Source organism: Maniola jurtina, chromosome 27 (assembly GCF_905333055.1).
Source record: "Maniola jurtina chromosome 27, ilManJurt1.1, whole genome shotgun sequence".
Lineage (NCBI taxonomy): Eukaryota > Metazoa > Arthropoda > Insecta > Lepidoptera > Nymphalidae > Maniola > Maniola jurtina.
In genome coordinates, this window is record NC_060055.1 from 3130131 (window position 1) to 3154714 (window position 24584).

Genomic DNA, 24584 nt, shown 5'->3' on the forward strand with positions numbered 1-24584 from the left:
CTATGGTCACTATAGAGTGTGTATAGAGGTTCACCCACATGGGGTCATCGGAGGTCGAATAATTTTGGAAAACAATTTAGAAGTCACGGTCAATTGAATCGACGATCGGCCCAAAGTTATAGCATGTTTATAGGCGCACATGTTAACTCCAAAATTCCACACGTAATTTATGCCCAATTATAAAAAAATATAGGTAGGTACCGGTAAACTCGGTTTTTTTTTAAAATTCAGATACAAGTTAGCCCTTGACTGCAATCTCACCTGGTGGTAAGTGATTTGCAGTTAAAAATAGGTAGGTACTGTTAAAGGTAAACTCAGTTTTTTTCAAAGTTCAGATACAAGTTAGCCCTTGACTGCAATCTCACCTGGTGGTAAGTGATCTGCAGTCTAATATGGTAGCGGGCTAACCTGGACGGGGTATGGTAGTTTTTATTAAACCCATACCCCTTTGGTTTCTACACGGCATCATACCGGAACATACAATACCTACATACATACATATCGCTTGGCGGTACGGCTTTGCCGATTGTTTAAACGATTTAATTGACTTTTCAATTACTTTACAAAATATACCTCTATGCTCAACGTTACCAGAGAGTTTATAGAGTTGTCAATAGCATAGACACCTAGAAATTAAACAGCGCAGCGTCTACAATGTATCTTGCCAACGATAAAGCCCGAAATCAGATAAATGTTGTAAAATACAAAATGTATTTTTTTTATAAAAGAATAGTAGCCATGCTGCTAATTATGACTAATACTCCCCTTTCCCCTCCAATTAAGCGTAAACCTTGTGCCAGGAGTGGGTACGACAATAGTGCAACGGGTGGGGTTTGAACCGCCGACCTTTCGGAATTCATTCCGCGCCTCAACCGTTGAGCTATCGAAGCTCTAATATCGAGCCTCTTTATTAGGGAAGTCCAGGGTTCAATCCCGGGCACACACCTTTTCGGAGCTATGTGCGTTTTACACCAATTAAATATCAATCCGTTGGCCTATGGTTCCAACTGAAGTGCTTATAATTTATTTATTTCTACTTTTTATTCCTCGTATCTGTCGTCTATTCCTATTCTTATTCCTTTCTTATTTACTTTAGTATATTTTTTTTTAAATTAGCTTATGATTAATTAATGAATAATATTTTCTTTTCTCCCACAGGTGCCCGAAGCGGCCGAGTAGCGGACGGAGCAATTTAAATCCCTCAAAATTACCCGAATTCAATCCCCCAGCACCAAACCCAGCAACCTGAGTTTCTCAGATCCTTTTGGGCCTCCTCAGTCCACGGACGGAGGGGGCCCATCGACCCCGCAACCTGCCATGACCTCCCAAGAGCTAGACCACCAACACCATCACCTAGGGGGTTCCCAAACTCCCCACGATATATCAAACTCAAACAACTCCACCCCAACAAACGTATCCTCCAAATCAGCGTTCATAGAACTACAACAACATGGTTATGGTCCTTTTAAAGGTGGTTATCAGCATCCCCATCATTTTGGCAGTCCGGGGGGTCAGCAGAACCCTCATGAAGCCTCGGGGTTCCCAAGTCCCAGGTCCTTAGGTTATCCCTTTCCTCCCATGCATCAGAATACGTATGGATATCACATAGGTTCCTATGCTCCGCAGTGTGCGAGTCCGCCTAAAGATGGTGAGTTTCATGTTTTTCTTTTGTTTTTCGTATGAAACCGAACGGAAATTCGGTTCCGGTTTCGACCAGTTCGACCGAAAAATCTAGTTTCGACCACAGTTTCGGTTTCGACCAAAAATCGGCTAAACTTTGAATTTAATAGTGTTCGTAAATTATTTCGCATAATTCGTCTAAGTCCAGGTAAGTTCGTTCGTGGCTTATATTATGTGGCATATATAGAGAGTAATATCATAAACTGGAAATATAGAGATGTAAAGAAATGACAACACATTTGATAAAGTTTACCTACTTTTAAAGAGAGTCTTCTAACTTTGATTATATTTTTGTTTATGTAAAATTGTTAATTTAACTAAAAATCTATTTTTATTACATACTTCCATTATTATTATTTTTCACTCAACAAATTACACTTAATTTCAGTAAGTATACAATAGAAATTTTAACATGCCCAAAAGGCTTCGGTTTCGGACGAAATTGAAATTTAAACCAAAGCCGAAGATTCGATTTTGATTTCAGCTGAAAATCCTGTAACTACAAGAACAATACATTAAGAGGGGTCTCTCCGTCACTCGCTCCATACAAACGTAGTTCGTCTCTCATTGGAATACTAATCAGTCATACTCAATGGAATTTTGTAGAAACGTTCCGGGAACTAATATCTATGCCTATGGTTTTCCAGATTTCCGTTAAAATATTCGGTTTCAAAGTTACGCGGCCTTAAAAATTCACATACAAATCTTTGAGCCCTTGTAATTTTAAAACTACATATTTTAAGAAAAATCTAAAACACCACAGGCACATATATTAGTTTCTAGAATATGTCTGCAAAATTACATGTACTTTGGTTGCTTAATATTCAAATGAAATTGGGACTACGATTGTATGGAGTAAGTGACGGAGAGAGCCCTTTTAAAACAAATGAAATGAATTGTTTTTGGAACACCTCAAAAGAGAAATAAAGCGGCAAAATTATTGAGTATCGGAAAAAATAATGTATGGCATTTTACTATCCTTTTTTAAACCCAAATTATGTCACCACCTTGTAACCTCTAATTTTCCGGTAAAGACACATTTTTTCGTAATTTCTTTGTAAGTTAGTATTACAGAGTGCTATGATAGTATAGTTTAATAACTATTAATTTTTTTGGAGGCGTAAGGCCTTCAAATATTGGGTAAAAAAATTTAAAAAGAAAAGCCAATAGTGTGGAGACTTTCATAACATGCGATACGATTGCCATAATTCTTTCAGAAAGAAACAGTTACCTACGGTTTTCAGATGGGCATAATATTAATTATTTCACTTTTTTGTCGGTATGCTTGTTTGTTTCTTCGGTTCATTTTGCAATCGATTTTAAACGAACTTACAGATGAGCTAGAGACTTGAAATCTTAAACATGCAATATTAGCTCGCTTTCTCGTATTTTTTTTCCTAGTCTGTATGTTTGTCTGTCGATCAGCAACCGATTTTATTTTGAATGAAATTACATAGGTAGGTATATTGTTTACTTAAATAACGAACGTTTTTATTCGAAAACAACCGATATTTTTTTTTATAAAATTAACTTACGAGAAAAAATATATTATTATTTATTGTAAGTACTTATTGACTATTTATTGGCTTCCTAATTCAGTTCAAGTTTTTGTCCTCCAAAAACACAGTGTATCCTCCAAATTTTTACTACCAAAGCGTTTTTTTTCCAAAAACCTAGCATTTCCCGTATCTTTTTTAATACGGTATCTGATAATTATTATCTGACGTAATGTTTACTTTAACGAAGTGTACACAACAAAGTAAAAAACGTATCGTGGTCGTGTCGTAAACTAAAAAAGTAAACGACAAAATAGTGTCTTTGGGCTTAAAAATGATCGCTTAATATTTTATAGCAAATGTCTACCATACGAGTGCCATAGTTTATTTAGCCTTGTGTGAATTTTTTATTCCACATTACTTACTATGAAGTAGGCATATTTATGTAAATTTTCTCGCATTACTTATGAATTCAGTTCAAGTTTTTTGTCGTCCAAAAACTCAGTGAGTAAATTTCACGCGGTTACTAGCCGGAACGCATTTTTATTATGCTATGCAACTATATAGCTTTTAGGTTGGCCTGATCTGCCAGTTAATCAGATCTTTTAACAGGGCTCTCTCAGTCATTCGCTTCATACAATCGTAGTTCCAATTTCATTTGAATATTAAGCAGACATAATAATAATATTTGCAGACTTTCATAAATAATAATATTTGCAGGCAAAATTTCATGAACTTTGGTTGCTTAATATTCAAATGAAATTGGAACTACGTTTGTATGAAGCGAGTGACGGAGAGATCCCTCTTAACTTTTTTTTCAATATTCAACTGTGACCATAGACCAAAAGACCATACAGACTAAAATTTCAACACGCAAACGTCGAAAAAAAACCCCCGCCAAAACATCGGAAAATGATTCCCTTCCGGACCGATTTCCGGGCGGCCGGTTCTAGCGTACCAGCAGCAAGGCCGATTTTCCTTGCCCGTCCGTTTCTCTGAACTCGCTATGATTTCTACTTTCTACTTGCGAAGGTTGGTAGGTTATACTTCGACGCGTTGAACCTCTTTTTACCCGACTCCGAGTGGGTACAGCGTTTAGACACCGACCGTTAGTAATACCTCAATGTATACATGGCATAATTTTGTATATCAAAACTTTGAAAAGAGCAACCGCCGAGTTTCTTGCTGGTTCTTCTCGGTAGGAAAGGCATTCCGAACCAGTGGTAGATGCTTTTGACGATTCAAAAGAACTTGTAAAAGTCTAATTAAATAAAAATATTTTGAATTTTAATTTGAATTTGACCTCTATATAACGCTGGACCTGCGATTTTTTAAATTTAAGTTTTTATTAATTACAAGCGTATGCCCGCAACCTTAGAGTAAAAACCCAGCCCGTAACTTTGTTCGCGTGAACTACACAAATTTCAAAGGCCTATTTTACCACCTTACGGGTAGAATTTACAAAAATTCTTTATATCTAACTGCATGCTAAATTTCAGCCTGATCTGTCCAGTCATTTGACTTGTGCGTCGATAGATCAGTCAGTCAGTCAGTCAGCTTTTCCTTTTATACCTACTTAGATATAGAGTACTAAGCTGCTGCCCGAGCCATTATTCGCGTGGATCAAGGTTATTGAAATCCCGTGGGAACTCATTGATTTTCCAGGATGAAAAGTAGCTTATGTCACTCTCCAGACCTTGAACTATACATATTATACCTACCCATGCAAATAACCACGTCAATCCATTGGTCCGTTGTGACGTGACTGAAGACCTGGAGAGTGATATATTACTTTTTATTTCTGACTAGCTGATGCCCGCAGCTTCGCCCGCGTGGATTGGTCAGATCCCCTGCAGCATCAGGATTGAGGAGTTGGACTCCAAATTTTTTATGAAACAATGTCGCAAAGTTCCTCTATCGATTAAAAAAGAAATGACGCAAATCGGTTCAGAAATCTCGGAGATTTCGGTGTACATAGGTAGAAAAACACAACTCCCTTTTTAAAAGTCGGTTAAAAAAGTAGCCTATTTTACGCCCTGGTCAATCCTCTACTTGCCTGTGAAAATCCCGTCAAAATCGGTTCAGCCGTTCCAAAGATTAGCCTTTTCAAACAGACAGACAGACAGACAGACAGACAGACAGACAGACAGACAGACAGACAGACAAAATTTTTAAAAACGTGTGATTCAGTTATGGTATCGTTCAAATAACCGTATGAGCTTAATATGAGGTAGTTATTTCAAAATTACAGACAGACACTCCAATTTTATTTATTAGTATAGAAAACCAAAGAGTTCCCGCGGGATTTCCAGAAAACCTTTACCTATCCACGTGAACGAAGTCGCGGGCATAATTTAGTACCTACTAAATGAATAAAATTAATTACAATATCGTAAAGTTAATTTTTAATTACAATTTACCATATTTGAAGACACATAAATCTAAGTTAATACATAAACACAAGTTAATGACATAATAGTTTACGGCCATTTGTTTTACTGTACGTTTGTCTGTGAATTAGATAATGGACGGTGTTGTTGGTAACTCACTTAGTATGCGGGCCTTTTCAATTAAGAGGGGGGGTATCTATATTAAGCAACCAAAGTCCATGAAATTTTGCAGACATATTCTAGAAACTAATATCTATGTCTGTGGTTTTCCAGATTTCTGTTAAAATATTCGGTTTCTAAGTTACGCGGTCTTAAAAATTTACATACAAATCTTTGAGCCCCTGTAATTTTAAAACTACGTATTTTTAGAAAAATCTAAAACACCACAGACACAGGTATTAGTTTCTAGAATATGTCTGCAAAATTTCATGGACTTTGGTTGCTTAGTATTCAAATGAAATTGGAACTACGATTGTATGAAGCGAGTGACGGAGAGAGTCCTGTTAATGCGTATAGTAAATGATTTTTATTTTAACTTTTTTAAGCGTTTTCTTGTTTAAAACCCATGTTTATTTAAACTAGCTATGCCCGCTACTTATATAATTGGAGTGGATATAGATTTTTTAAAAATCCCATAGACCTTTTTAATTTTTCGAGATAGAAAGTAACCTGTGTTAAACCTAATGGTGATAATCTATCTCCATTCTAAATTCCAGCCAAATCTGTTGAGTAGTTTTTGCGTGAAGGAGTAACAAACATACACACATACTCACATACACACAAACTTTCGCCTTTATAATATTAGTGTGACGTGATGTTTTTCTTTTTAACTTTTTTTAAGAGTTTTCTTCTTTAAAACCCATGGTTATATTATAACTGTTTGATTATGAATTTGTTGGCTAAAAATATATTGCACCAAAAACATTTCAAGTAAAGTCGGTTGCAAAGACTCACAAGTTTATATTGCTTTCACTGTTAAAAACTTATGAGATCTCTGGTAGAGTTAAGTCCCTAGCTGAGCTTCGATTTGTGTTGTCCATGGGGTCTGGCCTAAGTCCAAAGGTGTTCTTCACTGTACCACATTTAATAAATACATAACTATCTATAACAAATCATATATCATTTAACAAATACATAACTATCTATAAGCTATGACTCTGTAGACTAGAGTCTACATCTCTACATCTGGGTTGTTCTGAGGCCTATACTGTAAGCGACCATATAACAGTCCGTCCGTCGTGTCTGTCAAGAAAACCTAAAGGGTACTTTCCGTTGACTTAGAATCATGAAATTTGACAGGTAGGTAGGTCTTGTAGCACAAGTAAAGGAATAAATTTGAAAACCGTGAATTTATGGTTACATTACAGAAAAAAAAATGTTTTAATTTTCAAAGTAAGGTAACTATACCAAGTGGGCGTATCACATGAAAGGGCTTTCTTTACCTGTACATTCTGAAACTGATTTTTATTTTTATTTAAGCATAGCATTTTTGATTTATCGCGCAAAATGTCGGAAAAAATACCCGAGTACGGGACCCTCGGTGCGCGAGTCTGACTCGCACTTGGCCGGTTTTTTTAACCCGGAACACCTTAACCCGTCACTAGGCACAGCACAACTGTTTCGCCCCGAGCGTCATTAAAACCTCTAATGCAACGTTACAGCCATTTTTAATTATTACCCACTATTTTATAATTTTAAACATTTTTCGGAGAAAAACTCTCGCTGGCGGCGCGAGCGTAGGGTTGTCGACTTCATTTTTTTAGTAGGATTAAAACAACTTAAGATCTTTTTAGTTGAGCACATTTTCATTCCATTTCATCAGCCTGTATGCAATCACTGCTGGACATAGGCCTTTCCAAGAGCGCGCCACCAAACGCGGTCTTCCGCCTTCCTCATCCACCCGCTCCCCGCCACCTTCTTCAGGTCATCGGTCCAGCGGGCTGGAGGTCGTCCCACACTGCGCTTACCGGTACGCGTTCTCCACTCCAGAACACGTCTGCCCCAACGGCCGTCAGTTCTGCGACAGACATGACCTGTCCATTGCCACTTCAGCTTGCTAATCCTTTGAGCTATGTCGGTCAATTTTGTTCTTCTGCGCATGTCCTCGTTCCAGATTTATTTAGCACATTTAAGGGTCAAACTAATTTCATTAGTTTACTTTATCATTATGTGAAACACTAGATTTATCTCAATATTTAGTCCGCGTAACTTAAGGTTTTTTCGTTGGTATTTTTGTGAATCCTTTCGTCATGATTTACGATATATAGATAATTTACTTGCAATATCTCTAGTTTATTGACCCTGCATTTATGAATAACTAGCCGATGCCCGCGACTTCGCCCGCGTGGATTTAGGTTTTTCGAAACCCCGTGGGATCTCTTCGATTTTCCGGGATAAAAAGTAGTCTATGTGCTAATCCAGGATATTATCTATCTCCATTTCAAATTTCAGCTAAATCCTTCCAGTAGTTTTTGCGTGAAGGAGTAACAAACATACACACATACATACAAACTTTCGCCTTTATAATATTAAGTGTGATAATATCAATACGTTTATCCTGTACAATATATTTTATAAATACAGTATAATAAAAAAATACAAATGTATAATAAATACAAGTATAGAATAAATGGGAAATTTGGTTTTAACCTAGATATGACTTGTTCTGATTTTAAGTCTCTTTACTAATTTAAATTCTAGCTTCATTGGTTAATCAGTGAATTTATTTATGAAAATGATCATTGACAACCCTAGCGAAAGCACGTGTTCGGTACAGTTGGCTACACAAGTGAATAATTGCACGATTTGCATATTGATCAGTTGATCACTTTATCATTTTCTTTATGCTGATTGATCGCACGCACTTTTCTTTTAAAAGTGCTGAAAAATGATTAGTTATTTTACCGTTATTGATATTTTTTTACTTTTTTTATCTATGGAATGAACACTTTCTATGTTTGTGATTTTTTTTAAATTATAATTATGTGGTTGGCGTACCACATCGAGATAATTATTGCAACCGGCAACAATGTAAGCTTGGGTCTATAAACTATACTTATTAATGAAGACACTGCAAGTTTAATCTGTGTTTTTATAAAAGTAAAAAAGTGATTTTGATATGCCGTCTAATTAGCCGTCTTGTTAATTTTTTTTCAAAGAATATAATCTACAATTCCTAATTTAGAAAATCGATGTGTTTTCTGTGATCTGTAATTTAGTAGGCTATGCTCTAATAAGTATGTTGTATTACGTAACTATGTAACTTTGCTGACTTTATTGTTGGCTCTTCCCAGTGAAATTTGCTTTTTTTGAACTTGTTATTAATTAAACACGTCTCATTTCAATACATTTTACCGGAAAGCCATTCCACTAAATACCCTGGGATCCCAATGTCTATCGGTCCTTCAGACTATGCTTCCCACCACATCCACTTTTTTATTTTTTTATTCAGATACAAGTTAGCCCTTGACTGCAGTCTCACCTGGTGGTAAATGATGATATGTCTAAGATGGAAGTGGGGTAGCCTAGAAAGGATATGGCAGTTTTTATTAATAACTATTTAAAAACTTTAGCTTTGATACGGTATCGTACCGGAATGCTAAATCACTTGGCGGCATAGCTATGCCAGTAGGGTGGCAACTAGCCACAGCCGAAGCCTCCCACCAGACTGACACTTCAGCTGTGGAACCCTTTACTAATAATATAATTAATGGTTAATAACCAACTACTATTTTTATGTAAACAAATGTAAAACTGCTATTTTTTGCTGTTTAAAAGCTGTGATAGCCTAGTGGTTAGAACGTCCGCCTCATAATCAGAAGTCGGGGATTCGATCCCGGGCACGCACCTCTAACTTTTTAGTGATGTGCGTTTTAAGAAATTAAATATCACTTGCTCTAACGGTGAAAGAAAACATCGTGAGGAAACCTGCATGCCTGAGAGTTCTCTATGTTCTCAAAGGTGTTGAAGTCAATCCGCATTGGGCCATCGTGGTAGACTGTGCCTTCAACCCTTCTCACTCTGAGAAGAGACCCGTACTCAGTAGTTGGCTGGCAATGGGTTGATCAAGTCAAATGTAACACTTTCGTGCACGACAGTCAATCTTTCGAAAACAAGCCAAAGCGGTCCAGTTTCAACCGAGTTCCTAAGGCGGTACGACACACCCCTTTTACTACGAATCTTTTATCTTTTATCTTTATCTTTATTCTTTTTAAACGGTCCGCCTCGACAGTCTAACGTTGGTTTCTCCGTTAAAAAGATATACATACGTATCTACCACATATATAAAAAGACTTGTACTGACTGACTGATCCATCGATGCACAGGCTACACCGCTAAGGAATTATTAACCCGCGACCCAAAAAGAGGGGTGTTATAAGTTTGACATGTGTATCTGTGTATCTGTGGCATCGTAGCTCCTAAACTAATGAACCGATTTTAATTTAGTATTTTTTGTTTAAAAGGTGGCTTGATCGAGAGTGTTCTTAGTATAATTAAAGAAAATCGGTTCAGCCGTTTGAAAGTTATCAGCTCTTTTCTAGTTACTGTAACCTCCACTTGTCGGGGGTGTTATAAATTTTTAATTTACACTTGTTTTGACAGTAGATTTCATTTATAACATAGGCACGAACGTTTATACGAACGCGAAAGTTTATATGTATGGATGGATGTAGGATGGATGTACGCATGTTTGTTACTCCTTCACACAAAAACTACTGGACTGATTTGGCTGAAATTTGGAATGGAGATAGATTATACCCTGGATTGACACATAGACTACTTTTTATCCCGTAAAATCAATGAGTTCCCATCGGATTTTTGGAAATCCTAAATCGCGAACATAGTCGCGGGCATCATCTAGTAACTATACATGTCGGCCTTCTATATTTGTGAGCTCTGAAGTTTGATCCTGGGCACGTACTTAGGTACCTCTGACATTTTGGAGCTATGTGCGTTTTTAGCAATAAAATATTACTTACTTGGTTTAACGGTGAAGAAAAACATCGGGAACAGCCTTGCATACCTGAGAGCTCGCCATAATGTTCTCAAAGATGTTAGCCAGCGTGGTGGACTTTGGCCTAAGCCCTCCTCATTCTGAGAGGAGATCCATTCTAAGTAGTGATGTAAGCGATGGGTTGAAATTATGATGATTATATACCTACTCCTTTCAAGTTATCCCGCATGCGTTTCAGACTGCTTCGTCAGTCATCACTTACTATCAGGTGAGACCGCATCAGTCAAGGGCTAACATGTATCCGAATAAAAAAATGGATGTAGCGGGGAGCATAGTTCGAAGAACTGATCAGTCATCACTTACTATCAGGTGAGACCGCAGTAAAGGGCTAACATGTATCCGAATAAAATAAAATAAAATGAATGTAGCGGGGAGCGCAGTTCGAAGAACTGATCAGTCATCACTTACCATCAGGTGAGACCGCAGTAAAGGGGAAACATGTCGTCGAATGATAAAATAACAGTAAGACAGTAAAAACCCTATAAATAAATCATTTATTTCGCCAATAGTGGGCGTTGCGGTTAGATGAAGAATGATTACCAAAACGATGGTAGAGACGCATTTTATTTAATACTAAAGGCTTGGAAAGACATGACACGTGGCGACAACGACCCCAACAGAGCTCCTAGACGTTGACAAGAAACTGTAGGCCTGTGCCTAATGCACCAAGCATTTAACCATGGTTTAGTTAAACATCCCTTGTATCTCTCCTTTTTGAAAACCGCTATCTTATCTGCCAAACAGGGACAGCATTACAATGTTTATCTTAACGGGGGTTAAATGCTTGGTTAAATTGGGCCTTAGTATGAGATTTACATCTTCCAAGCGTTGATAGAATTCGAGCATCAAAACACTTTAACGTTAAAATAAAATAGACTTTAATAGCCTTGTTTTAAAAATTAATTTATAATATATAATAATAGGCCAGCACTTCAAAAACACAAAAAAAAAACAACCGCTAAAATTACATGCGAAAAAAATATCTTGTGAAATAAAATCGGAAGAATGTCACTCTCCAGGTCTTTAAATATACCTGTGCAAAAAATCATATCCGTTGCTCCCTCACAGCATGATTGAAGGACAATTTTTACTAAAATTCCGAAAATTTATATGTTGGTTTATCCTTTGAATATTTATAGGATGTAGTGATCGTTCAGCATCATGTACTGCAGTGCCGCTACCTTCACATTTCGCAATCGCCTCGCGTTTTGTTTTTCCAGGCCTTGACAAAATTTTTATTAACAAGTTAATATGAGAGGTGAAAGTAATTAAAAATTATAATTCGATTCCCATAAGAGTTTTCTGTAAATTATTTTGTACCTTTTTTGGACTGAAAACCGGCGCATCAGTTACGGCTTTTTATGTGGGGTTCCGTAGACGGGCTACTTTTGCATTTTATTATGCTAATTAGGGGTTTTATTTCGCTAATTAAATATCACTTGCTTTAACGGTGAAGGAAAACATCGTGAGGAAACCTGCATACCTGAGAGTTCTCCATAATGTTCTTAAAAGTGTGTGAAGTCTGCTAATTAATACTTGGGTATTGTGATATCCAATTTGTACCAATTTACGTTAGAATCGGTTAAGCGGATGGGCCGTGAAAAGGTAACAGACAAGCAGACAGACATACTTTCGCATTTATAACATTAGTTTAGGTTATTAACAGACCTACGTATTACGACTGACGATATAAAGCGGCTGGCGGGAAGTGGCTGGATGAGGAAGGCTGAGGACCGGGTGTGGTGGCCTTCTTTAGGGAAGGCTTATGCCCAACAGTGGACTTCCACAGGCTGATGATGATAATTTAGCGTAACCTATCGGTGTCAAGACGAAAAAGTCATAAGACACTCGCAAGTTAGTCTACCGCGTGCAGTTCTAAAGTGTTTTGCCATCCACTAAAGGAATTATTTTACTGGTTTACCCGACTTTTACGAAGTTTGATGAAGGTTTTGTGCCTTGGAAACTTTTTGATATTGCGGGTTAAAAAGTAGCATATGTCCGTCTAAGGCAGGGGGGCAACTTTTTTCATGGGGTGCCAAAAAAAATCTAGGAAATCTGATGAGGGCCAGAATTTTTTCAGCCCTTGGATGGGGGGGGGGGGGGGGGGATTATAACATTACTTCAGCTTATTAAACAGACCCTATCGGGGTTAAGACAGGAAAGTCGTAAGACAGTCGCACGTTAGGCTACCGCGTGCAGTTCTAAAGTGTTCTGTGGATGGATAAAGGGTCTTGTTGTTTTTTGGTCGGCCTTATCTCGGCTTTTCGGTAGGTTGAGTTATTTTACTGGTTTACCGGACTTTCACGAAGTTTGATGAAGGTTTTGTGCCTTGGAAACTTTTAGATTTTGCGGGTTAAAAAGTAACCTATGCCCGTCTAAGGCAGGGGTAGGCAAAATTTTCTCATGGGGTGCCAAAAAAAATCTAGGAAATGTGATGAGGGCCAGAATTTTTTCAGCCCTTGGATGGGGGGGGGGATTATAACATTAGTTCAGTTTATTAAACAGACCCTATCGGGGTTAAGACAAGAAAGTCGTAAGACAGTCGCGCGTTAGTCTACCGCGTGCAGGTCTAAAGTGTTTTGTGGATGGCTAAAGGGCCTTGTTGTTTTTTGGTCGGCCTTATCTCTGGTTTTCGGTAGGCGGGCGCGGTGGGCGGCACTGTTTCGACGCGACGCGGCGCGGTACGGCTTTGCCGTGAGTTATTTTAGTGGTTTACCCGACTTTGCGGAGTTTGATGAGGGTTCTGTAATAAAAATCATGTTTTATATATAACTAGTTTATACCCTATGTAAATTTCATAGCTCTATTTACTCCCTTAGGGGTTGAATTTTCGAAAATCTTTTTGTAGCGGATGTCTAGGTCATAATAGGTATCTCCATGCCAAACAGCCCGATCCGTCCAGTACGTCAGACAGTCACCTTTTTAACCCCGACCCAAAAAGAGGGGTGTTATAAGTTTGACGTGTGTATCTGTGTATCTGTCTGTGACATCGTAGCTCCTAAACTAATGAACCGATTTTAATTTAGTTTTTTTCGTTTCAAAGATGGCTTGATCGAGAGTATTCTTAGCTATAATCCAAGAAAATCGGTTCAGCCGTTTGAAAGTTTAAGCTCTTTTCTAGTTACTGTAACCTTCACTTGTACGGAACCCTCAGTGCGCGAGTCTGACTCGCACTTGGCCGGTTTTTATTATTATTATAAGTACCTATTCTTATTTAACGGATAGATTAAAATATTGATAAACGATTAACAATACATTCTTATAACAAAATGCTAATTCAAATAAAAATATGTTTTACAATATATAAAACTAGCATGGCGTGACTAAATTTAAATTTGTTTTATATTAAAATAACAGAAACATTAACTTACGAACTTCAAAAATTACTGTCAATTAAAGTGTTAATTTAATTGTGCCCACATTCAAAAGAAAACCAGATTATAAAATAAATTGTATAAATTACATAATGCCAACATAAAAATTGCAATATCAATAATCAATTATACATACAATTTATATACTATGAATAATGTATTTTTAAGAATAAACTTGATGTTTTTATTAAAAGCTTTTTACAATTCTATGCATTGTTTATAAATTGTTGTGAAACAATAATATATTGTTGTGGATATAAAAATATGATGCTTTTGTATAATTTATAATATCATTTTGATGTTTATATTAATAACAACAAAACGTTATTTGATGAAATGTATGTTATGTACCTATGTGCCTATGTATAAGTTCTTTAAAACAAGTGAATAGGCATCTGCTAGGTAAACGCGTTCCATCTTAGGCCACATAATCTTTCATCTTTCACATTTCACTTTCCATCAGGTGTGATTGTGGTCAAGCGCTTGCCTATCCATACTTAATATTATAAATGCGAAAGTGTGTCTGTCTGTCTGTCCGTCTGTCTGTCTGTCTGCTACGTTTTCACGGCCCAACAGTTTAACCGATTCTGACGAAATTTGGTAAAGAGTTAGCTTATCCCTGGGACGGACATAGGCTACTTTTTATCCCGGAAAATCAAAGAGTTCCCACGGGATTCCTAAAAACTGATCCGCTTAACCAATTTGTATGAAATTTTGTACCGAGGTAGTTTGCGTCCATGTAATTGACATAGGAAACTTTTCATCCCGGAAAATCAAACAGTTCCCACGGGATCCTTAAAAACCTAAATCCACGCGGATGAAGTCGCGGGCTTCCTCTAGTAATGAATAAAAAAAAGCATCTATATTCCATGCCAGAATAGATTCGGATGTCACCCGGACCTTTACAACGAATCAATTGATACTTAATTCATCATAAAAAAACTATAACAACCCCGACAAGTGAAGGTCTTATTTACCATAGTAAATATTAATATGATATTTTATTCCGTTCGTATAAGTAAATAATATGATCTTTAATGCAGGCGTAGTGGCATGGTATCTGCTAACAGTATTTTATAAACTATCGTATAAGTAAATATAATCTTGACAAGTGTAAATTAAAAATTTATAACACCCCCCCGACAAGTGAAGGTTACAGTAACTAGAAAAGAGCTGATAACTTTCAAATGGCTGAACCGATTTTCTTGGATTATAGCTAAGAACACTCTCGATCAAGCCACTTTTCAAACAAAAAAAAAAACTAAATAATTAAAATCGGTTCATTAGTTTAGGAGCTACGATGCCACAGACAGATACACAGATACACGGATACACAGATAAACACGTCAAACTTATAACACCCCTCTTTTTGGGTCGGGGGTTAAAAAGTGCTAAAAAACTTTTACAAGACATTTCACCGCGTTTAATAGCCTCATCGGGTGACAGAAGAGCTGTCTCATTTTTGCGCAACGGATCAGCCTGGCTGTCCAGCCTGGAAATGCAGCCAGTATTCTTGGCACCATTCCACGCGGGCATGATTTGTTTATTAATAAGATAAGGCTAGCTTTAAATTTTATCGTAATTTTTCAATTAAAAAAAAATGTATAAAAAGGTCGATACCCGTAACTGTACAACCCTAAAACCCATCGACAAGTCGCCTTACCCATCACTACCGCGAGGGGTGTGTCCGGACCTCGGGCCTGCATTGTTTTGTCCGTCTGTCTGTCGGCCGACTTGAATGGATATACTTATATATATAAAAGCCGATGCATGGGAATCAGGCTGTAAGTTCCTCAATGGAGTCTTTTATAAAGAGACTACTTAAAACTCTGAGTAACCATTTATGTTTAAGACGATTTATTGTCTTTACCCGATTAAGCAAAGCCAAAAGGAAGGGTTATGATTTTAGCAGTTATATGTAGGTATCTATGTTGGTTTGTGTGTTCCACCGTAGAGCCTAAACTACTGAGCCGATTTTGATGAATAAGGTTTCAAACGATTAGCTATTATGGTCCGGGTGACATAGGCTACATTTCATACGAAAAAATGAGCTAACGGATGCTAAGTACATCAAAAAAGTCGGGGTCTCTAAAATTTTTTTTGGTACTGTATCGAGTGGGATGTCAAGTGAAAGAGGAAAATTCTGAATTCATGAATATAAATGTAGGTACTACAACATATACCAAGCCATACATACACCATATACTTCGGCCAATACCTATGACATTATATCGACTAATATCTGTGCCTGTGGTTTTCCAGATTTCCGTTAAAATATTCGGTTTCAAAGTTACGCGGTCTTAAACATTCACATACAAATATTTGAGCCCCTGTAATTTTAAAACTACATATATTTAGAAAAATCTAAAACACCACTGGCACAGATATTAGTTTCTAGAATATGTCTGCAAAATTTCATGGAGTTTGGTGCTTTTACATGTATTCAAATGAAATTGGAGCTACGATTGTATGGAGTAAGTGACGGAGAGGGCCCTGTTAAGTTTTTTTTTTACATACTAACAAATTGAGCCCTAGTTTCTTCTAATAAAAAGATTAATTATTATTATTGTTTTATTTTAGTAAATCATCGTGATTATCTAACGATAGACAGACGTCCACTCCTGGACATGGTCTCTTGTAGGGACCTGAATCCAGCGGCTCCCTGAGTCTAAAAAAATTGATGTCGAAGCATAAGTCAATTAATATGGATACTTTTTTTTTTTTTTAAGAATATTAGCCATGTTAAATGACTTATATTCCCCTTTCCTCTCCAACTAAGCGTGAGGCTTGTGCTAGGAGTAGGTACTTACGACAATAGTGCAACGGGCGGGGTTTGAACCGTCGACCTTTCGGTTTCCAGTCCATTCCTTTAGCGGTTGAGCTATTGAGGCTCAAGTCATGAAGGCTGAAGTCCAATGGAATCGATAACATCAAAACCGATAATAAAATCGATTTCAATAACTAATTACATGATATTTCTTGTAAAATCATTACTTGTACGTTTTTAATTGACGCTAATTTTGCATGGATGCAATAATATAATTAGCTACTTATTCGTTGCTTAGTAAAAACCAATGATAGCGACTACAATAAAAAATATAATCTACGGGTTTAAAATCTGTGGATGTATCGTACCTATGGTTAAGATATTGTTGCATCTAACTATTTATTAAGATTCGTAAGTTAAACTTCATATTTTTACCCGACTACGGCAAAAGGAAGGGTTATGATTTTAGCAGTCTATCCAAATTCAAAATATTTTAATTCAATCAGACTTTCACAAGTACATTTGAATCGTCAAAAGCCACCACTGGTTCGGAATGCCTTTCCTACCGGGAAGAACCAGCAAGAAACTCGGCGGTTGCTCTTTTCAAAGATTTGATATTACAATATTATGCCATGTACAAAAGTAATTGAAGTCCCGCGCATTGCTGGAGCGAGCTGCAGGTCAAATCCACGCTCTTTTATCATTTTTAACCCCCGACCCAAAAAGAGGGGTGTTATAAGTTGGTCGTGTGTATCCGTCTGTGGCATCGTAGCTCCTAACCGACCGATTTTAAGTTAGTTTTTTTTTTTGTTTGAAAGGAGGCTTGATCGAGAATTTTCTTGGCTATAATCGAAGAAAATCAGTTCAGCCGTTTCAAAGTTATCAGCTCTTTTCTAATTTTCTTATAGAGATTTTTGTGTCGGGGGTTTTTAAATTTTAAGTTATCATAATCTTTGATTGTATGTATCTCTGGTGCTACGCAGATTATGGAACCTTTATATTATACTAGCTGACGCCCGCGACTTCGTCCGCGTGGATTTAGGTTATTCGAAATCCCGTGGAAACTCTTTGGTTTTCCGGAATAAAAAGTAGCCTATGTGCTAATCCAGGATATTATCTATCTCCATCCCGAATTTCAGCCACATCCGTCTAGTAGTTTTTGCGTGAAGGAGTAACAAACATACACACACACACACACACACACCTACAAACTTTCGCCTTTATAATATTAGTGTGATCAATATTTTATAACAGACGGATCCGAAAACTTTTCTGTACAATATTAATAGCAATGATGTCCAAAAACTTCCATTATCAATCAGAATCTTTTCAAGACGGCACCTCAAAAAACTCTCGCCCAGAGCTGCATTCGCAAAAAAAAAAAAAAACCGGCCAAGTGCGAGTCAGACTCGCGCACCGAGGGTGCCGTACTCGGGTATTTTTTCCGACATATTGCACGATAAATCAAAAACTATTATGCATAAAAATAAATAAAAATTCGTTTTAGAATGTACAGGTAAAGCCCTTTCATATGATACCCCACTTGGTATAGTTATCCTACTTGGAAAATTGAAACACATTTTAATTTTCTTTAATGATGTAACCACAAATTCACGGTTTTCAGATTTATTCCTTTACTTGTGTTATAAGACCCTCCTTCCTGCCTTTCATAGTTCTAGGTCAACGGGAAGTAACCTATAGGTTTTCTTGACAGACACGACGGACGGACAGACAGACAGACAGACAGACAGACAACAAAGTGATCCTATAAGGGTTCCGTTTTTCCTTTTGAGGTACGGAACCCTAAAAAAATCATATTCGAAACGCTCACAAAAGCTGTCGACCGATCAGATCGACCGATACGTACCCCGTAATTACAAGTTTACCACTGACTATTATCAAGTAGCGAACGCCTTTCATATATTTTACAAGCCTTCACGTTGCTCGGAATATTTATACTGTGGATTTATTACGCCGTTTTGGGGTGTTGATTTACGCGCACGGAAATATTATGGCACTGCGGCGGTGTGCGTGCACCTTTACTGAATTTGCATATAAAATGGAGCGGGCAATTTCGAAATTCGGAAGACTTTATTCGTTGATTTGAAAAAACAAAGACTCGGCTAACTCCAAAAAGTAATTTTTGAGTTATCGCCGAAAAGTGAAAATTTCTTCTTTCACTTTTTAATAGTTTGGTACGCGAATGCCTAATTAATGGTAATTTGGTGGCGTAGGTTACATGGCCAATAGGTAGGTGCCACATAATTTCAAGTTTACCACTGACTATTATCAAGTAGCGAACGCCTTTCATATATTTTACAAGCCTTCACGTTGCTCGGAATATTTATACTGTGGATTTACTCGTATTATGCCGTTTTGGGGTGTTGATTTACGTGCACGGAAATATTATGGCACTGCGGCGGTGTGCGTGCACCTTTACTAAATTTGCATATAACATAGCGGGCAATTTCGAAATTCGGAAGACTTTATTCGTCGATTTGAAAAAACAAAGACTCGGCTAACTCCAAAAAGTAATTTTTGAGTTATCGCCGAAAAGTGAAAATTTCTTCTTTCATTTTTTAATAGTTTGGTACGCGAATGCCTAATTAATGTTAATTTAGTGGCATAGGTTACATGGCCAATAGGTAGGTGCCACATAATTTGAAGTTTACCACTGACTATTATCAAGTAGCGAACGCCTTTCATATATTTTACAAGCCTTCACGCTGCTCGGAATGTTTATACTGTGGATTTATTACGCCGTTTTGGGGTGTTGATTTACGCGCACGGAAATATTATGGCACTGCGGCGGTGTGCGTGCACCTTTATTCTGGATTTGCATATAAAATGGTGGTGCTAATTCCAAAATTCGAATGAATTTATCCTTTGATTTAAAACCTAAGCCTAACATTTTGCCATTCTGCGTAATTTTTAAGGTTCAAAGGACTTACCATGCAACGGGACGCTATTACTAACCCTCCGCTATCCGTCCGTCTGTCCGTCCGTCTGTCCTTCTGTCCGTCTGTCTGTCAGCGGCATAGATCTCGTGAACCGTAGGTACAGAGTAACAAACTACCTTATGCCCGCGTGGACTACAAAATTCCAAACCCCTATTTATCCCCTTAGGGGTTGAATTTTCACAAATTCTTTCTTAGAGATATTTACCTCATAATAGCTACCTGCATGCATTTCAGCTCGATCCCTCCAGTAGTTTGAGCTGTGCGTTGATAATAATTAATCATGTCAGCCATTCCTTTTATGTATTTTTTAAAATTTTGGCGCGCGAATAAATGTCAACTTCGTGGCATAGATTACAAAAGGTGTTTTAAAAAACACTTTGAAGTTATGACATGTTTATGATCTGCGCTTTTTGCTACGTTTCTATAAAAAATAGTGTTACAGCTGCCCCTATAAAAGGGTATTTTGTACATAAAATTATATACTCGATAAAATATTATCATCTATGTATGATGAGTCTGTCAAAGCGTTGTGGTTAAGGCATTCGCCTCTTAATCGGGAGATTGGGATTCGATCCCGGCCACGCTTTTTGGAGTTACCTACATGTCCAATGTGTAACCAGAACGCTAGCAAAGCGTTATTAATATCACATTAATATTATAAAGGCGAAACTGTTTGTGTGTATGTGTGTATGTGTGTATGTTTGTTACTCCTTCACGCAAAATCTACTTGACGGATTTGGCTGAAATTTGGAATTGGGATAGGTAATATCCTGGATTAGCAAATAGGCTACTTTTTATCTCGGAAAATCAAAGAGTTCCCACGAGATTTCGAAACACCTAAATCCACGCGGGCGAAGTCGCGGGCATCGGCTAGTACTATCTAAACACAATCCAATGCCAACAAGCATTTGCCTTATTTTGTAGAGAACACATAGGAAATACCCGTGTTCAGTAGTGGGTCGGCGATGGGCCGATCGGGATGATGATGATTGATAATGTAAATATATACTAAGAACTACTAAACAGGGCTCTCTCCGTCACTCGTTTCGTACAATCGTAGTTCCAATTTCATTTGAATATTAAGCAACCAAAGTCCATGAAATTTTGCAGACATATTCTAGAAACTAATATCTGTGTTTGTGGTGTTTTAGATTTTTCTAAAAATATGTAGTTTTAAAATTACAGGGGCTCAAAGATTTGTATGAAAATTTTTAAGACCGCGTAACTTTTAACTTTTTAACAGAAATCTGGAAAACCATAGACATAGATATTAGTTTCTAGAAAATGTCTGCAAAATTTCATGGACTTTGGTTGCTTAATATTCAAATGAAATTGGAACTACGATAGTATGGAGTAAGTGACGGAGCTGAGAGCCCTGTTAACGGTGAAGGAAAACATCGCGAGGAAACCTGCGTGCCTGAGAGTTCTCCATAAATTCAAAGAGTTCCCACGGGATTACTAAAAAACCACCCGCTTAACCGATTTGTATGAAAATTAGTACCGAGGTAGCTTGCGTCCCTGTAATTAACATAGGCAACTTTTTATCCCGAAAAATAAAACAGTTGCCACGGGATCTTTTAAAACCTAAATCCACGCGGAGGAAGTCGCGGGCATCATCTAGTAGGTACTTATAGGTAAATAAAAAATCTAATTTAGTAATTTCATGTCCTTTGTCTCCAGAAAAATGTGGTCTATCAGACGACCCCGGCCTCCGAGTGAACGGCAAAGGCAAGAAGATGAGGAAACCCCGCACGATATATTCCAGCCTGCAGCTCCAGCAGTTGAACAGGAGGTTTCAGAGGACGCAGTACCTCGCGCTGCCAGAGAGGGCAGAGTTGGCTGCCAGCTTGGGGTTAACGCAGACGCAGGTAAGTGGGCTTATGAAAGTGAAGTCTTCCAGTACTCGCCATACAAACGTAGTTTGGCTCTAAACTTATATTTTTTAGGGTTCCGTACCTCAAAAGGATAAACGGAACCCTTATAGGATCACTTTGTTGTTTGTCTGCCTGTCGATCTGTCTGTTTGTCTGTAGGTCTGTCGGTCTGTCGTGTCTGTCAAGAAAACACTCAAGAAAAGAATCATGAAAGGCTGGTAGGTAGATCTTATAGCACAAGTAAAGGAAAAAATCTGAAAACTGTGAATTTGTATTTTTTTTTTCTAGGAATTTCTGTGATTTCTGTGATTTCTGCATGAATTTTTGGGGAAAAATTATTTTAAAAAAGTTTTGTGTAAACTGAGTAGGTACCTACCGTGTGACATATCAAATGAAAATTTTTTTTTTAAATAAAAGTAAAAAAAAATTTGCATGCAATTGTACATGCAAAATTTTTTCTTAGAAGCAGTAAATAAATAAAAGTTTATTCTCAACAAAATAACAAAAAAGAATAAAAATAAAAATAGAAAATACTAAACTACTAATAAACTTAAAACTAGAAAATACTAAGACCAATATTGTGTCTGTGAGCTAAAAGGGCTCTAATATGTAAGGAATCTAGTAAGTAAGGAATTAAGTAATTTTCACGTATAGTACGCGACAGGTTGACATGGCAATCGGGGTGGTGACGACCCGCACCGCCGCACCCCCGTGCTAACCTGGTGCGGGTTAGCGCGGGTGACGTGCGGAGTGTTATGAGTTTGACAGTAGTTTGACAGCCTTGAGGGTGACATCCTTTGCCATCTGTGCCAATACCAATACCACCAATACCATGTACACAAAGACCAAACCATTCTGATACTTTCACTGAAAAAAAAAATGAATAAAAAACCGTTTTCTGTGTCAATGCCGCATAAAAAAGAAAAAAAATACACACCACGGACCGAACATTCTTCTACGTAGTAATTATGTCGCGTACCCAATAATTAAGCAAGTGTGTATGTTCGTATATTTTTTTCTATTCTAAATCAGTGACAACCGAAATTCGACTTAAACTTCAAAGTGACAGAGCATACAATCGCGTCAGTGATTGCTGTAGTCAGTAGTACGTTAAAGTCATGAGGTATAATTAAAAGACAGGAATTTTTTCGTATCTAATCTGTGACGTTTAGAAATAGCAATTTTGTCTGTGGATATGTTTTTTTTTTATTTTTTTATAATATTTTATATTTTTAGAGACAACAAGTGTAAATTAAAAATTTATATCTAACAACCCCGACAAGTGAAGGTTACAGTAACTAGAAAAGAGCTGATAACTTTCAAACGGCTGAACCGATTTTCTTGGATTATAGCTAAGATTAACACTCGATCAAGTCACCTTTCAAACAAAAAAAAACTAAATTAAATTCGTTTCTTTAGTTTAGGAGCTACGATGCCACAGACAAGTACACAGATACACACGTCAAACTTATAACATCCCTCTTTTTGGGTCGGGGGTTAAAAAAGATTGTTAGGTATTTATGACGAAAGTTTAGTATTATTTTTGAGAAACGCAGTTTTTGAAAATTTCCGCATTTTTTGCGGTAACTCAAAAATTACTTTTTCTAGTTATCTAGTTGTCGACTTTTTAGTTAATAGACGTTAGAATACCTATACCTAGGTATACCTATAGGTACCTTACTAGTTAATCTTGGAGCCATACCGTCCTGCAGTCGGAGTCCACGATTGGATCAGCACATGACGGATTGATTCGTCATGTGTCACCGTGTAGAGTCACTACCCTTATTAATGCGTTGTTTGTTGGTTTGTCCTTCAATCACGCCACAACGGAGCAACGTATCGACGTGATTTTTTGCATGGATATATTTAAAGATCTGGAAAGCGACCTAGGCTAGGTTGGGTACCTACCTACTTTTTATTTCGGTAAATCAAAGAGTTCCTACGGGATTCTTAAATAACCTAAAACCATAAGAATGAAAAAATCTAGTAAGTAGGTATAATACTTCCAACTGATAGCTAAAAAGAAATTTTTTTTTGAGTTATTGACAAAAATGTTTGAGTTTTCAAAACCTAATGTTTCTTAAAAAGATTGATAGTTATGACCAAAGTTTAGTATTATTTTTGAGAAACATAGTTTTTGAAAATTTCCGCATTTTTTTCGGTAACTAAAAAAATATTTTTTCTAGTTATCTAGTTGTCAGCTTTTTAGTTAATAGACGTTAGAATACCTATACCTAGGTATACCTATTGGTACCTTACTAGTTAATCTTGGAGCCATATCGTCCTGCAGTCAGAGTCCACGATTGGATCAGCTCATGACGGATTGATTCGTCATGTGTCACGTATAAAGTCACTACCCTTATTAATGCGTTGTTTGTTGGTTTGTCCTTCAATCACGCCACAACGGAGCAACGTATCGACGTGATTTTTTGCATGGATATAGTTAAAGATCTGGAAAGCGACGTAGGCTAGGTACCTACCTATTTTTTATTCCGGCAAATCAAAGAGTTCCTACGGGATTCTTAAATAACCTAAAACCATGTGAATGAAAAAATCTAGTAAATAGGTACAATAATTCCGTCCGATAGCTTAAAAGAAAATATTTTTTGAGTTATTGACAAAAATGTTTGAGTTTTCAAAAACTAATGTTTCTGAAAAAGTTTGATAGGTATTTATGACCAAAGTTGAGATTATTTTTGAGAAACATATGTAAACTTAGACCAAAAGGGGCGTTATAATTTAACTATTTTTATAAGTTATTAAATGATCTTTCATATTAAGCTTGAGCGAGGACATAAGCCACAACGCGTAGAGGCTTATCAAGAGTTTTAATCTTTAAATAACCTAACTGCAATATTAATTTGATCGGGGCGCAATTGCTATTGCAACCACTCAATCAAAATGGCGACCTAAACACAAAAGTATTTAATAGTCGTCGAGTCTCGAGTCGGAGCGAGACTGGCTTAAAACCCGTCGAGCAGCCGTATTTATACAAATCGATTCAAAATGGCTGCTCGGAAGAGATCGTGT

At 37.2% G+C, this 24584-nt stretch overlaps 1 protein-coding gene across 3 annotated transcripts in view; it reads left to right on the plus strand.

Moving 5' to 3' along the window:
* Positions 1 to 24584, plus strand: part of LOC123879042 (homeotic protein distal-less) — a 214026-nt gene that overhangs the window by 30694 nt on the left and 158748 nt on the right. For all 3 annotated transcript variants that reach the window (XM_045926550.1, XM_045926548.1, XM_045926549.1), the window contains exons 2-3: positions 1159 to 1648; positions 21362 to 21549. In XM_045926550.1, the coding sequence (XP_045782506.1) occupies positions 1318 to 1648; positions 21362 to 21549 (519 nt within the window). In that variant the 5' untranslated portion in view covers positions 1159 to 1317. The remainder of the gene's footprint in view (positions 1 to 1158; positions 1649 to 21361; positions 21550 to 24584) is intronic.